Genomic DNA, 17,330 nt, shown 5'->3' on the forward strand with positions numbered 1-17,330 from the left:
GTTAATTAATAGCTCCAGTGCAATAGATGTTAAATCATTTAACTTGATACCAATATGCCTCAACATAGACTTCAATACTTGTTTTAGAAGAAGTTACCCTAAATTTTTGGTTTGTTTAATCTGCTGAGTTTAGTGAAGATGCCATTAATTTATGGCAAAATAAGTGAGGAAAAAAAATCTCATCCAAATGCTTTTATAACACTCACAACAGATGTTTTCTGGTGGGAAGATTTGGAGTGTTTATTTTCAGTACCTATGTCATTCAAATCATACATACATACTCTCTGTCCAGAGTATCCTTCACTCAACAGGCATATGTGGATTCATTAGATTCAGATGAAGATTGGGATTTCTGTGTTTGTTAGAAGTGGATGTTTTCCTTCAGCAGGCTCTCAGTTTTTGGGAGAATTTGAGGTGAAGGTGGTACACAATTTTCTGCTTTTCATTGCTTTTCCTCTTCATACGTTTATAGCCACATATTTTCCCTGAAATGCCATTTCAAATATTTATACAATTTCTTTTACTAATACCATTGCACTTACTTTATAAATCAGTTTTACAGTTATTTCTGAAAACACTGCAGTATTCTAACTTAGAGAAAGGTTAAATGACTTCACTTACATGAGGAAGACCAAGTGACTTTCGTGCTTCTCAAAAAGATTGCAGTAAGAATAGAAATAGGATTCGAGATTTTTTTTCCTCTTACATCTTAAGTCAAAAAGGTTGTTAGGATTTGGATGCACTGAGGGATATGTCGATTCTGAAAACTTGTCACTTTGTCAAGAAACTGCATTTCTGTGCATTGCCTGATTAAGTGTAAGGCTGTTCTTTAAAAAAAGTAGTATAGATAATTACCCCTAACATCTAACTTAACAGAGAATTTGTATTAATGAAGTTTAGCATGTTAAAGAGAAGCAAGCTCCCTTCTGAATAGGTTAGAAACAAAAATTCTTAATTAATTAATTAAATATAGGGGGTTGTTGGTTTTTTTTTTAGTTTCCACACTATGTTCTGAACACCTAAATAACTTATAAAGTAGGTAAGAATGGATTAGTATTGTCATATGCTCTATTCTTAGTCGAAAGAGGTAATGTGTTTTCTTAGTACAATAAATTACAGGTTAAAGAGATTTGTCAGGTATTTCAATTTGTGTTAACATTATTTGTAAAATAAGTAGGCCTGTTCATTTGGCTCTGTTACATAATTTCCACTACTGCTAACTTCTTAGTCTTCAAAGATTTAGGTTAACTAGAAACTTGTCATAGAGCTGATCCTTTTGCTTTTTTTTTGTAGGTTGCAATGCATTGTATGTGAAATTTAGGTTTATGGGATAGTCTTCCTCCTAGCAGCTGCTGTCTTTGCATAATAGGAAGACACATAGCACACAACTGTGGGCTGGAGCTGAGAGCTTTTTTTTGCAAAAGGAAAGAGAATACAATTGAGATAAAGGCTGCATTCTGTTATTACTGAATCTGTATTTCAGATCTCTAAACTTAAACTTCACTTTAAATTTCACGCTTCTGTGGTTTGTCCAGGGAGTTACATTCATAGATCACAGAATATCCTGAGTTGGAAGAGACCTACAATGATCATCAAAGTCCAGCTCCTGGCCCTGCATGGGACCATTCCCAAGTCACACCATGTGCCTGAGAGCATTGTCTAAATGCTTCTTGGACTCTGTCTGGCTGGTGCTGTGACCACTGCCCTGGGGAGCCTGTTCCAGTGCCCAACCACCCTCTGGGTGAAAACTTATTTCTAGACAGGTCATGTCTGTGTATTTCCTTTGTTCTGTGCCTAGAACATTCATCAGTATTAGCATTAGTCTAGAGGGAATTAAGTCAGTACACGGCTTTTAGATTTGTTTTTGTGCCATAGTCATCAATGATGCTGCAGCCAAGCAACTATCAACCCAGTTGTTGAAGGTCTGCCTTATCTTTTCTGAGTCAAGTTTTCTGGAAAATATGTAAGTAATGACCAGAATGGGAGAAAGAATAAAGTTAAAATTTGTGGTTATGAACTCATTATATGTTTGCATTAACATGAAGGTCAATGCAACAATGCAAAATATTATAGTATAAGTCACACAAACATAATTTAATTCGAAGCTGTTATTTTGAAAGGATATCAGCATTACTGTTGTGTTACTGTTTCATTTCTCTGTATTTCTTCTTTTGTCCAGTTTTACAAGTTGAATGTCAGTAATAGTTAAGTTTTGAGCAATGTTAGGGCTTTACATTGGAATTTGAACATGTATTCATACCAGGTGAACTTTTTTTTTTTAAATTATGCCACTACACAATATTTTATTGGTTGGTATTAAGAATATTATTCAGGTATATTATGTACTATCTTTATATAGTAAGAAAACAATAAAATGATATCCAAATTGCTGTTACTTTACATTGGAAGGAGAATGAAAGTAATTGACAGTTTATTACAAAAGTAATTGGCAGTTTATTACCTTTATGTTCAACCTAATCAGATGTAAACATTATTTATCTAATAAATAAGAAAAAGCATCCCTAAGTAAGAAATTTTCATGTTTTATTTTTAACTTGCTGAAGAGCTTAAGATAACTCTGAGGAAAATGGTCTCACCACTAAAACAATTTGCATGTAACAGACTCTGAGATAGAACACTGGAAAAAGTCATGTTTACGTAACATCACTTTAGCTAATCTTTGAAAGCTAATTACAGCTAGGAGTTAAGTTCCAGGTAAGAATAGGTTTACCCTTCTCCAAAAAATTATGGAGTAAGTTTGTTCATGCTAGTCTGATTCAGTAGTCTCATTTCAACAGTCACTTTATGAGTCATGCACTTAGTTGCCCTTCTGGTGGTTTGTGGAAGAAGGCAAGTAACCAAGACAGGTAGACTGCTGCATGGGAATAATGAAATTGTGGAAACAAGAGTCCACAAATCTGGACTGCAAGTTACTTCTCAACAGATGGCTGAGACCTTCGGTTTTTTGGTCCAATATATGACTGACTGGCTCACAGTGAAATCCAGAGTGCTTTAGTATTAATAGTGTAGTAACATTGCCTATTTCAGAGAATACTTTTTGTCCTGAGTCTGATCGCTGCACTATAGTACTAAAAAAAAGATAAATCTGACATTCTGTCAAAGTTTAGATAGAGAGAAAAGATAAATTAAACAAAGTAATTGCATGAACTCACACATTTTTAGTCTTTTACAAGTAGCTTCCGATATTTTCTGGGTAGTCCATTTGTAGGAAATATTTGCCTCCCTTGGGGGAAGGAGAGAATAGATGGAACAATATGAGGATCTAAAAGCTTAATGGTTTTATTTCTGCATTGTAATTATACTAATAAATACCTCTGTCCATGACCTTAGAATTTATAGTGCACTGAGAAAGATTTATTGACAAGTAATTTGGAAGAAAAATGGGATTATTGTGTAATTACAGTGTGTGGTTATTAAGCATATGTACTTACATACCATTTATCCCTGTTATTTCAAGACCTTCACCTGTCTTTCAGTTTTCACTCAAAAACACTGAAAGGCTTCTTGGTAAATCCAGTGCCTGGGAGATCTTTTTTATATTATTGGATCAACTACAAAGTAACTGTGTTACCTTGAGATGTGCAGAGGGGATCAATAGATCTTTAAAACAGCATGTGATTTTTTAAAGAAGGTGTTCTAAACCCTATTTTTCCTGGTAGCGAAGATATCAGTGTGTAGGACTTTTTGCTATACACATTCTATATCTTCTTGATATAGAAGTCCTTTATAGATAGATTTGCTTTTTGCTGCTGTTTATCTAGGCTATCTCCAGGGCCTCATCATTTTTCACCTTAGTCATGTTTCCCCATGTTCTCCCTTTCTCTTTTTGTGAAATTAATTCTGCAAATATCTTTATAACTTCTTCTGAAACCATAAGTAAAATATTTCTAACAGCTATTGAAACACAGTTAAACTGTTGGAATATAATTCAGTATGTATCTCATTGGCATAAGACTAAAACAAGAGATGCATTGCTTTGCGCCTGTGTTCCCCTGGCTGCATACTATGACACCAGCCGTCCCTATCCTTCATATAATTTGATCTTTTAATTTAATTTGACACTCTATTAGGTATTCAGTGATTTTCAAGGGGAAGGTTTTTCAAAATTTGTACCAATTTCAGCTTCCAAAATCTGTACCTATGCTGTCCTCTTTTAATCATGAAGAATATGGATGCTCTTCAAGATTATAGCAGGGCAACAAATTCAAACAGAAATCATTTTTTATGCTGCCTAATTTTTTATGTTGTCTTTTACAATATGTATTTGTGAAAAATCCAGTGAGGTTCTTATTGCTACAGTTTCTTACTTCTCTGTTAAAAAGACTTAAAAATGTTTCCAACATTTTTGGAAACATAACTTTGTAGTTAAAGTAAAACCACCTTAATTGTGTTTATTTTGGGGGTTTTGTTTGTTAGTGTTTTGTCTGTGGACTTTACAATCAGAAATTAAGTGATTTTAGAATTATGAATTAAAGATTCTCAATTCTAAGTAGCACTCCCAAGATTTCATTTGTAAATACTACTTCATTGTTATACAGGAAAATTTCTCAGGTGTGAGAGTGAAGAAATAAGTGTTCTTAAAAAAAGTTAATCATAATTTACTAAAATAATTGTGTGGTATCACTTAGCGATAGGCATATTTATTGCTGTCATTTCTGTAGGTGAGTGAAATAGGTAACTTTCCAAGTTTTGTACTGTCATGGTGCCATTTTGTCTTATAGTTAGGAAATATACCAGAAGAGAAAAATATAAATAATAATTCAATTTTACAGTTGCAGTAATTTATCACTGTCACTGTTTAACTTGCCTGGTTCAGGATCTGTATTTGCCATGCTCAGGGAAACTTATTCCTTGTTTAAGCTTTGTATTCTTTTTTGCCACTTGGTATGACTCAAAGCATATCCAGAAGGAAGTGAGACATCCAATCAATATGTCTTTATAGCACTTTGATCTCCTTACTGAATTTTGGGATGTAATATATCTTTGCTGCTTTTTCAAAATAATAATTTGAAAGTTGCCTTTTATGTAAGTTAAATTTTGTTTTATTGTATCTGTTCTTTTCTGCTAAGGTGACTACTCTCCAGTTTTTAATGAAGGGAAGGATAGGGGTGACCTGTATAGAAGAATAGACCTTTTAATATAAAATTTGATATTTATCGATTCTTTCTTATTTTATTGAGGTTTAAAAAGTAAAAGGGATAAAGAGAATCAAGTATACATGTTTTCTCCCTGCAGGTACTTCATGCAGGATGTGGCTGGCCTGATACTCAAATAAAACATTCATGCACTAAATGATACTTGGGGCTCTGTGAAAACACACATACCTTGCTTGTATGGTTTGGTCAGAACTCTTCTGAAGGGAAATGCAGTATTTGAATGTAGACCATATAAAGTGATAAATCTTATGAAGCCCACATTAATGTTAGTGCCATGCTAAAAAAAAGAGTTTTGTCTAATTAATTAATTAATTAAAGAAAATCAAAAACTCTTTATGAAGCAAGATCAAACCTTTGTGTGGCACTAATTGACACTCTTGGCATTGCCCCTAACTCCTCAATGTGATGGCTCACATTAATGCACTTGTGTCTGGTAGAATTATGCAGCAGGCTCTTCCAAGAAAGGGCTGCAGAATAACCTGCAGCAGTAAAAAAACGTAGCTGGGACCAACAGTATATTGACGTCATTGACAGTATATTTTTGTACTCAGAACTGAACCTTAAGTTCTGTTTAGAAATCTTCTTGAAACTGTTCTGACGACTCCTACTATTCCCATTTTTTGAACCAATGTCTGAAGAGAAGACAGAGACAGGGTACCATAATATTTGTTTCTCAAATTTAGTTCTGAAGCAGAATGCTGTGTCATTTAACCTGACTCTGATGACTTTTTGTCTATGTCCAGATGGTCCCTAACTTCAGATTGTATTCCTTTTTAAATAAACAATGGGAATTAAATTGTGGTTATTTACTTTGTAAGAAACATTTTGTTGTCATTGTTAATATTTTATTGCTGTTACTTTTTCTTCTTCCTGAATTGTTTTAACTGAGTGTAACCATTTAGAAATATTCTAAATGAATTTCTGATACAAATCTAATGGAAGGGTATTTCTTGAGAACTTAAAATAGTCTCTTCCAGAGCTTAGAAATGTCACTGGTAATACAAGATCATTAAGACCAGTAGGACATGATCAGAGACAGATGGTTTGAGGCTGTGACAGATGAGAGAGGCTATAATGAAATGCAAGAAATTGGTGCAATATGTTGTGTCCTCATAGATATACAACTAAATATTTTTATGTATGTACATGTGATAGAGTAGCACTTTTAAAGTGAAGTCTAAGTGCTGATCGGGTTTTTGTCTTGCATAGTGTGTGCTAATGTGCACAATTAGATAATGTGTAGCAAAATGAAACAACAGAATTGCACAGGGCAGAGCTACAGAGCAGCATCAGAGTTTGCTTGTAATGTTAGTGACTCACTTACAGGTACATGACAGTTATGAAAAGTCATCTTTTGCAATGTAAACCAGGTGCAAACCATCGTTTTGAAACCTTGGAACTGTACCAACTATAAGGCTGAGGGTCTACCAGGGTAAAAAATGTAACAGTGAAAAAACCTAAGAATATCCTTTTTCTGTAGTACTTAAGTATCTGATTTAAAGGCATGACGCTGCCAAAGCACAGAAAATCTGCTACTTATGGAGGGCTGGGTCTTTTCTAGTCTGTGGCTGCAAAGGGCTAAGTGTTGTGGTGGGAGAGAAATTTACATTTCTAAGGAGAAAAAAGAAGCATTAGTCCTGAGGTAGCATGTCAGAAATGGAATAAGGAGCGAATGATCATGTACTCATGTGACCATGCATGTGATTCAAAAATTTATTCTCACTTAACTCCAAGGATTATTATTAAAACTCATAGTGATAAAGGCTGAGTTTTCCTAAAATTGTATTTGTTCTGTTAAGTGGTATAATCCTTCTCTGCAGTTTTCCAGTAATACTAACATAATTCACTTACCTTAGATGATTAAAATTTCTAAAGTATAATGTGCATAAATTTTATCATGTACTTCATCATTTTCCAAAAACAGTTTAAAAGTAGGTCTCAATTATTCTCTGTTTGGATTAGTGTATGTCTGAAAGGCCCGGTACATCATCTTATTCAAAAGGGTCTCCCTCAACAGTCCATGGGGATCTAGGCTATGTGTGGGTAGTTTATATTTTGTAATTACTTCAGTTTAAAAGCTTTGTTTAGTTTTACTTTGAAGCTGAATGAGCATATAATGTGTGCTCTGGAAGATATTTTATTATGTGGAATTATTCAGAAAAAGCTAATGTGTTTAAATTACTAAGCTCTTTTAATTCACAAAAACTTTAAAGCATACACAACTCAATGACTCCACAAAGCATTTTTAGTCATACTTTGCTAAACATCTTGAGCTAATGCAGTTGAAAAATAGATTCCTTTCTTGTTGATCAGAATAGATTTTATGTTGAGAAATGTTTGTACTATAGCAAAGAGATGTTAAACGTAGCTGTAAGCCTTTGAGGCACTGTAATCCAGCCTGAATCACTGCAGGTGAGCTGTTTGAGGTACCTAAACTTGCTTGGATGTCTAAGGGCTATGTTTCTGTCAATAAATGAACTGTTGTCTACACATACATAGGTAATGAATGTAATTTGCTTTCATGACATGAGTCCCTCAAATTTCAAGAAACTTTTGTAAGAAAAATTTCTTGCAAAATGAAAATGTGTGCATTTTCCCTATCCCATCTATTGAATGACTCTCAAATAAAATTTCATTTAAATGTTTCTTAATACTTATGTTCTAGATCTTGTACAGTAGCTGTATATCACAATTGTTTTTAGAGCTACATGTACTGTAATTTAACTCATAATTGTCTTTAAATATTTGCTTGAGAACATTTTGATACTGATTTGGATAAACCATAGTTTGTACTCCAATATTATGAGGGTTTTCCATATAAAATGATCACAATCAATTGTATTTGACATTGTGTTAGAAATGTGAAAGTATGTCTGCAAGTATGTCTTTATTCACAAATATTTTGTTGGTTATTTATTAAAATGATTGTGCTGGTTGGTATTTCTTTTGCTTAGTAGACCCACTCGTGCTATGTGACCTCATTACACAAGGCACTTACAAAGACATGAAGAACATTTTGCAGCTTGTTAGCTACACTGAGATCTGTAGACTATTTTTAACTGCTTCCATGCTATATCACAGTACGTCAGAGAAGAGTCAAATGGTATGTTCTTTCTCTCGGTGCCAGCATATGTAAAGATTGCTGCTGTCAGGATGAAGGTCCAGTAGCAGAGGTTGAAAAAGTAACTGTTTTCTTCTGCAGTGCAGATACAGCTCATTCAAGTGTCCTTTTGACCAGTCATATTTCTTTTCCTAGTGAAATTTGAAGGACATAGGAAAGCATTTGTTTTTGAAGGGATGTCATGGGTGGTGAGCCACAGTTCTGCTTTGCAAGAACAGATCAGCTACATGGAGTTCCTTTCAAACTGTTTTAAGACACTACTTCAGACACTGTAAAAACACAGTGAATCCAAATCTAGTATCTTGATAGTTTCTAGTTGGGAAGTGTAAATCCATCTTATTTCTTGACATAGGTTCCAATGTACTTTTTAGGTATGTTTGAGTTTTTTTAAGTATTGATGAGAAGTCTCAGTTATGATTTTTTTTTTTTTTTGGTCACAGAACTTTTTTCCCTAAGATTTTTAATCCCCTCTTTTGATAAAAGAAGTTTATTTTTATTTCTTCTTGATAAATAAAGATTCCTTTCCAAAAACATCCTGTGGAATTTCAGCTGTATAGTTTGAACTGATGTATTTGGTTTGCATTGCAGTGGTGCACACTAAAAATATGGTAAACATTAAATATTAATCTAACTTGCTGTACCTTTTGCATTTGAACCATTTGAAACTGCAGACTTCTCTAGGTTACTTGTAGACTTCTGAAGGGCACTCAGAGACCATTATGTTTGCCAACAAGGATAATGGGAAATATGTTTCAAGTGGTGAAGGAATGGCTGCTGGCTAAACTTTCTATACTTTTTTCATTATGAAATTTTATTAGTTATGTGTGTAGGACAGCTTTCAGAATGTATTTTTTAAAAGTAATATTTTGCATCTAAATAGAGAATATACGTATAAAACTTCATCTGAAAATCTTAAATTTCACAAATTAGTTCATAATACATATACTACAGAGCATTTGCATATTTTGTACTGCTATGTTGTGTCTGTGTAATTTAAATCTAATTTACTAAGCAGTTTGATGTAGCTTTAGTTGATCTTGGAAAATACAGTCTCAGTATAAATGTGTCACACATGCTTTGCATGAATTTAAACTGTATGGCTGTCATTGTTCATCTAGAGTGATTGTCCATCTGTTATCTTTTGAATAGAGTGCCTTTTTATGCATAAAGAATGACAATATTAAACTTTGATTTCTTTTTGTAATGGGTTTTGAATAAAAAGATTCCACTGCAAAACCTAAACTTGTTAAAGGAAGCTTATGGAAGGAGCAAACCAACAGGAACAAACCAATGAGATTTTTCTTCAGTGCTATCAATTGCTTGCTGTTCTCTCTAACAAATGTTTTTTCATGCTTAATTTGTGTGAGAAAAAAAGTGTAAATCTAAATGTCTCTAATGGAAACTCCTTCCAACGATTCTGATGAAAACTCAACTGATCTATGAGATTTTGGCAGACTGGAGAGGAAGGAGCACAGTGATGTCTGAATTAGCACCCAAATGCCTGAAAACCTGAGAAAGACAGATAACTGGCATTTTACAGAATGTTAATAAATCGGAGTTTAGCTTCTAAGTTGGTTCAGAATCACTTGTACTTGAAAGTGAAAGCTCAGCATCTTCACAGAACTATGTGCAAACATACTAGGTTTTTAAAACCTTCATTCTTCTTATCATAGTTAGCCTCAACTTTCTAACAGTTGTAATTGTCCACAGAAAACATTTCAAGATAAATGCATTATCAGGTTTTGAAATTTTCTTATTTTTGTAAATACTAAGACCTGGGGGGCAAAATAAGGGCTATATTGTGGATTAAGTGAAATATCTCAAGGCTGTGCTTTTCTGATAACTGAACCTGAAGTGACCTTTCTCAGACACAATTACAGAGCTGTATGTTTTTCCTTTAATTTCATCAGGGGTTTAATTAGTATACAAATAAAACTTCCCTTATCTTCCTTTCTACCTAATTGGCTTGTCTTTGCTTATATATGAAGAATGTGAAAATGGGCTGTAATTAGGGTGACCGTGTTAACCTTTTTTCTCAAATGTACTGTTGCCTAAAGGCCTCAAAGCCTAAAACCAGTGCTTTGGATTATTGCTTTGCAATCACTATGGCTCTCCCATAGGTTTTCTCATGAGCAGAAGGGCTTTGGGTGCTGCAGGTTCCCACTGCTTAACGGGATCTTCATTCTTCTGCCCACTAAATGTTTATTGATTATCTCCCTGCTCCACACTCAGCCTCCAACAACTTAATATCAGGTGACAGTCAGGAGAGTTCTCCAAGTAATTAGAGTGGAGCATTGAGGGAACAATTAGGAGCAGAGTTATTAAACTTGATTTATCCTATTCTCTCCTGAACACTTTCTTGGATATCAGAACATCACACTTTCACAATCTACCCTAGCTGAGAAATTAGTGGCTAACCTGCTGCTTATCATTGTTGCCTCGCTGCCTTGAGGCACACCCTCTTGGTTTCAGTCACTCAGCTGGAAATATTAGAGTCCATAAAGTTTATCAAGGGTTTTAATTAGATCAATCTGAAGAAGCAAAAAAAGAGGCTTACCAGCCATTATTTTATAATACACCACATTGTATTTGAACATTTCCAAGGCTTGACTTTAACCCACAGTAGCAAGAAGCTTCAAGTAATTGCCAAAACTGCTTTTGGAGTGCTAAAATCAGTTTCCATTTTGCTTAGATATTGCAATATTACTACTAGATAAAGTCTGAATCCTTTGGAGATTTCTGTAAATAATGGGGTTCTTTTTGAATATAATAGAGCAGCTCTTTAGTGAGATACTTGATTTAACCATTTCTATATTGCTTCATCACCAACTAGTGTGGATTGCTGGCCATGCCCTTAAAAAAGTTAGGCCCTGCTATTGCCTCATTAATAGGCATGTGCTTGCAATTAGTAACCTAGATTAGTTAGCAGCTCTCAGATTTTGACTAGTGGGTCTTTTCACTTTGGTCAGTAATGAAAGCTTTATGTAGGAGCAGACAACTCTTCAACCCCTGCAGAAGGATAGCTATAAGAAAAATGAAATAAATATGCACAGTGTTCCTATTATCCTGTCTTTCTCTACTCTTTTAGACTGCTAGGATCTTGGAGCTAAAATGGGTTCAGGAGCATCTACATCAAAAATGTCTTGCATCAAAATAGTAGCACAAACGACTTAAAACTAGGTTTTTCAATCAGGTGGGAAACTGGGTTGGACCAAACACTGATAACAGAGACCTTGTTCTGTGTTCAAATACATTCTATTTGTCAAAGGTGGGAATATGGGTGGGGGGTGACTTGACTTGGTTTTCAGAACTCTTTCCTCTATGTTGAAAGCAAACAGTAAACACAATAATTGGCAGAAGATAATGCTCTTTGTTTTTGAATTAGAGATGGATCCCTTTATCCATGCTATTCCACATTTGGGTTCTTGGAAATAACATTTCTGAAAATCTGGTAATTCACAAATTCATCTGTTCAGACAGGGATTTGATAGTTGCCAGTGGCTTTAGGGTAGAATTTTTGAAAGCAGGACCTCTGGTTTTGAATATCCTTGTGCAGTAGATGAATGATATCTGTGTGTTTATCTTTTCTTAGGGGAAATATATCGTTTATTGAAAATAATGACGTAAGAGTCAGAATAGAGTTATTCAACCTGCAGTCATTTGAGCAAGAATAATAGTAACATTTCTGGGTTTAGAGTTTCTTAAATAAACTTCAAATTTTTTTTCTTATAGTTGTGATTAATTTCAACCTAGCTTTTGTAAATTCCTGAACAAGAGTTCAAGTAGTGGTGCTGTACCTTCAAAATACACTACCATTGAAGTAACTGGTTGCCTTTTCTCTTTAGGAATGTTAGAAGAAAACTTATGCCAGTCCACAGATTACAGGACTATGTATGTCATAGGACTATGCAGTCCTATGATATACATTGCTATTTTAGAGAAATTATCTCTATTGTAATGCTTTGTGAAGTGCCTCTGACTGTTAGATAGGTCTGAAACTTCTTCAGATTAGTTGAGTTTTCAGTGCCCTCCAAATTTTTACCAGCATTTTGTATATACTGTTCTTCATACTCATCCACAGCATAATACACCTCCATGTTCCACAGACCAGGACAAGTACTCATGAGTACAAATTATGCAGAGCATTCTTAGAATTTAAGCAGAAAACATACCCATAAATTTTTGAAAAAAAGGTGTGCAAGAGCTCAGTCTTGCAACTATGCAGCCTTCTCTTCTGTATTGTTTTAGAATATATCAGGAAATACGCTATTTGTGAAAGAATGTTTATAACCACCTATTATAATTTCTTTCTAAAAAGGCAATTAACAGCTGTAACTAAAATGTAAAATTTAACAAATCATGCAATCAAATTATTAATACTCCAGTCTATAAATGTATTGATTTATCCCAGCAGAAAGGAGAAGCAACCAGCCAGGTTCTGTATTAATTAGTCCTGTGTGCTATTTTTCATCTATTGGATTAATCTGAATTGATTAAAGTATGTTGTGTTAATTCTAAGCCAGAGAGAAATGTGTAAAAATACACATACTATTTTGCATATTGGAAAACTAATCTTAAAATAGTGAAAGCATGATAAAATAGTGATCTATTCTTAGCAGGAAGTGCAGCAAAAGTGTACTTGATGCACTAGCAGAGAATATGAAATTATTTATTTTACTGAAATTTCTGAACAGTGCAGAATATTTAAATAAATGCTTCTTTGTTTATTCCCTTTCTTTGTGAATTCCTTTCTTTAATGTTTATTTTAAATTAAGTTTTGACAATAATCTGTTGTTCTTTAAAGCTATACTCTTGATTATTTCCTTCATTTTTAGATCTGGTATTTGTAAATATAGCACTTGTAGCATAGTATATGTCCCTGCTTGATCCAAAAATCATTTTATTTCATAAATATAGTTGTACACAGTCAGTATACTAAAAACTGGGAGGTTCTGAGACAGTAATGTTTTTGCTAGAGAATTCATAAATCCTTAGTATGCAATGGTCCAAATGTACTTCACAGTCAGTCTGTTTTCCACCTTGTTTAATAGCCTATGGCATAAACTGAAGTTAATTATTTGGGCTGACAAGTAACTCTGCTTTCTGTCTGCTTGCAGAGTCTCTCCGAGGCAACGATGGAGCTGAGAAGAAGAGATCGATTTCTGCGTCAGCAAAATAGACTTCTTACCCAGCTGGAGCAGGACAAGCGTCGACTGAGCGAGAGCATCCGTGATGCAGAGAGTGCCCTCTGCACGGCAGCGAAGTGAGCACTGGGACCTTGGGGAGATCACTTAAAACAGACAAAAGATCAATTCTTACTTTCATGCACAGGGTTTTAGCCTTCGCTAATGTAATGCTAGAAAACAAAAGTACATCTGCCTCTCTTTGAAATTCAGTGATAGTCTTCGAAAAAGAAAACTGTTAGTTCAAGATACTACATGTTACATTTTCTGTAGTTATCCCATAATAGTGCTACAAATTCTTGGTCCTGAAATAGCATCAGCATTTTGTCTGCCAATTATCTTACTGATTTGACAACATCTCTTTGGTAGGTCCTTCACATTCTGTTTACTTAAAAAATGATTGTTTGTTCTAAAGGGGCTGAAACCCATTTTGGACCAAGTCTTATCTGTGGAATACTATAGATATTTCTGCTGATTTCAGAAAGTTTTGGATTTAGATGTAAACCTTGTGCCTTTTTGTACTATAACTTGAAGAGTGGAAGGAAATGTTCAGGGAACATTTTTGAAAATATTGGTAGTCAAAAGCTGTTCCATTTACTTGAATGAGATTATTACTAACCTCTTAGAGTTATATAGTCAGATAAATTATAAATCCTTTCAGACTTTTTTATCTATTTCTGTTACAGTAGTACGCACTTTGAATATTGTTGGTGCATGGCCAAGATTTAAAAAAAATTCAATTTAAAATTAAAATTTCTCATTATACCTGGAGTATATTTGACCTCTGAAGAACAATAGTTTAGAAGCTTTAAGGGGTTTATGCACCAGCAAAAGAATGTAATTAATACAGTTATCAGTGATGTATTTAACGAGCTAATTAAAATGACAATATATTTGGTATAAACGTATCAAAGCAGATTATGACCCGAAGAAGGATTTGTTCTCAAAAGTTTTCCCCTTTTCACCCTGCCTCAACCTATATTATGCACTCCAGTAAGGATCGTCCCCTATGGCCATCCTTGTATTTAGAAAAGGTTTTTCTATTGTGAAAATTCCCAAACCAGTCATTGTTCTACCAACTCTTCATAACAAGTGCAACATAGTGTCATAACAAGTGTCTTTTTTTTTCCTTTGGAACATGTAAGCAAAGTAAATAGACTTTGGTCTTATCCAGAAAATCTTATTTTAATATCTATTCCATGACCTAGGTGATTGTAAGCAATGCATGGGTGTCTTTCAATTTCTTCCCTAAATTTTTGTAGAGCTTTAAAAGACAGTAAGATGTCTAGCTTGTTCTGAGAATGGCTGTCTTGATTTTCTTTTAGTGGCGACCAGCAGTTCTTTCCACTTTCCTCCTGAGTCAGAAGCAATATTAATAAAAGTGTCTGAAACAGTGAACCTGACAAAAATTCAGTAGGCTTTTGGTAATTTCTCTGTATTGTGGTTTAACCCCAACCAACAACCAAGTACCCTGTCAATCTAGTCCAAAGAAAGGCAGGATCCTGAAAAAAGAAAATTGTGTGGCCTTATTAGAAGTGTAAAAGCCAATTCTACACTTCCGGCCACCTTCCTGTATCTTCTGTTAAGATAATATGAATCAAGAAATGACAAAGCAGCATTGATTCCATGGGGAAGAATGCCATGATTTTGACTGGAGAAAAAGAGGCTGAGAGAAGACCTTATTGCTCTCTATAGCTACCTGAAAGGAGGTTGTAGTGAAATGGGGCTTGGTCTGTTCTCCCAAGTAAAAAGTGATAGGACAAGAGGAAATGGCCTCTGGTTGTGTCAAGAGAGATTTATATTGGATATTAGGAAAAAATTCTTCCCTGAGAGGATTGTCAGTCATTGGAACAGGCTGCCCAGGGAAGTTGTGGAGTCTGGAGGTATTTAAAAGATGTGTAGATGAGGCCCTTGGGGACACAGTTTGGTGGTGGGCTTGGCAGTGCTGGGATAATGGTGGGACTCAGTGATCTTACAGGTCTTTTCCAACCTAAATTATACTGATTCTGTGAATTCTGGTTTAGGTATTGTAAAAGCTCAAACCAAATATACACATAACTGGCAAAATAAAAGACAGTCCTGAAATATTAAGGTGTATTATTAGGTGTAATTTCTTCTGATCCTTATCTCACAGAGGGTAATAGAAGAGAACTCAACCACTACACTGCTTTTCTGGCATGGATTCCTTTTGACTTCCTATGTTGTTTTGTTGGTCATGCTGTCCTTTTTCCTTAGTCATATGGTATTATGCAACTTCAATTCTATTTCTGTCAGTCATGAGTTGAGGCCAAGGTTCTTCATGACAGCATAGCTGATGAAAGCTGTCTTTCTTATTGAAGCCCTAATCTACAAAAGGGCATTAGAGAATTGTTTCGTTCTCCAAACCTCCCTATTGTAAGGATAGGATCCTTGGCTGGACTTTTTTTGGAAACGTATGAGAATGCACTCTCTTCCTGCTAGAAGACTCTATTCAGTATGCCCTTTATTATCTAAAACTCTCCAAGAACACAATAGTTGTTCATTAATATGCCCATAATTACAGCTAGTTTAATTGGTAGTCCACAACAAAAGCAAATTTCATATAGAAACATGCCAAATAGTGGTACATAAACTATTTCTTAAAGTTTGCATTGGGGATATAAAAAGGAGAGACAAAAACATAATACTTAAGAGTTACCAACAATTATTTGAAAAGACATGATAGTTAAAAAGTAGCAGAAAATTAATTTCTAAATCAGTTGAGTTTCAGTTCTATGATCTACCTCTTTTTTTCTCTTGTAATAGAGATAAAGAATTGATCATTAGTCATATGAAATCTGTGGAAGACACTCTGCATAAGGTAAGAATTTAAAGTAATTCCTCTGATTTGTAATTCTAAACATATCAAAGTTTTACCACTGCTTTTGCTCAGGGAAGGAGAGGAGTAGAAATTCTAAAGTGGCTTCCTTTCCTTAGAGTTTGTTTCCACTTTCAACTTCTTTTATCCTAAAAAACTATTCATTTTTAGTGAAATAAAATAAAATTTTATAGTACACAAACTTCTTATTTTTAATATAAAACTTAACTACAAAATCCACAATTCACTTTCCTTCCCTTAATCACTGAGAGCACTATATGTGGTCACCAAGTGAAGACTATTGAACATCCAAACAGCTGACAGTATCTGTGGAGTTAAATCTGCTGTGTAAGTCAGAGGTCATCTGGTGATGTTACATACGTGGTGGCCATAGAACATATGGCTTTGTGCATGCTACTTTAGTCTTTGATACATGATAAAAAAATAAGGAAAAGATAGTAAGTTGTAACCTGCAGTCAGAAGCTTTCATGATATTTTTTTAGGACATTTTTTAAATTGAGGAATAATCTTAAGTAGTCTCTGTGACTTGCACTATTTTGCTCTGGTATAGCATCATTTGAAATTCCAACAAAGCTTTATATATTAATTATTTAGGTGAAAGAACTGGTTTTAACTGTAGCTCTAGTTGTTGATTGTTGTCTAACTGTTTTCAGTCTAGAGCAACACAGAGCAAAGTAAGTGTTTTTATTACCTTGGAGTGTTAATTTCCCTTATCACATCTTGAATTCACAGCAACATGGGAATCTATTCTTCATTTTGGTTTTTGTGTTCACCAAAACGAATTTAATTTTCAGATACTTTTTTCAAGTCTTTCTTTCCTTTAATGTTCAAGAAAGTGACAGAACCTAAAACTGTGTGTTTTAGCTGCAGCAAACTGTGCTGGTAGAGACTGTCTTTCTTTTTGCTCCCACGTTTTTCATACTAGCTTCTTTTAAGCTTGAAAATTAATATCATGCAGAAAGTGTTGTGTTTTTGCAGTAAGAGGTACATGT

The 17,330-nt window shown here is 34.4% G+C and overlaps 1 protein-coding gene across 7 annotated transcripts in view; it reads left to right on the forward strand.

Moving 5' to 3' along the window:
- Positions 1-17,330, forward strand: part of CCDC171 (coiled-coil domain containing 171) — a 157,867-nt gene that overhangs the window by 86,055 nt on the left and 54,482 nt on the right. For all 7 annotated transcript variants that reach the window (XR_011147782.1, XR_011147783.1, XR_011147785.1 and 4 more), the window contains 2 exons: positions 13,416-13,561; positions 16,266-16,320. Coding sequence is in view for 1 of the 7 variants with exons in the window: in XM_069002102.1 (XP_068858203.1) it covers positions 13,416-13,561; positions 16,266-16,320 (201 nt within the window). In the remaining 6 variants the exon portion in view is untranslated. The remainder of the gene's footprint in view (positions 1-13,415; positions 13,562-16,265; positions 16,321-17,330) is intronic.

Source organism: Aphelocoma coerulescens (genome assembly GCF_041296385.1).
Source record: "Aphelocoma coerulescens isolate FSJ_1873_10779 chromosome Z unlocalized genomic scaffold, UR_Acoe_1.0 ChrZ, whole genome shotgun sequence".
NCBI lineage: Eukaryota > Metazoa > Chordata > Aves > Passeriformes > Corvidae > Aphelocoma > Aphelocoma coerulescens.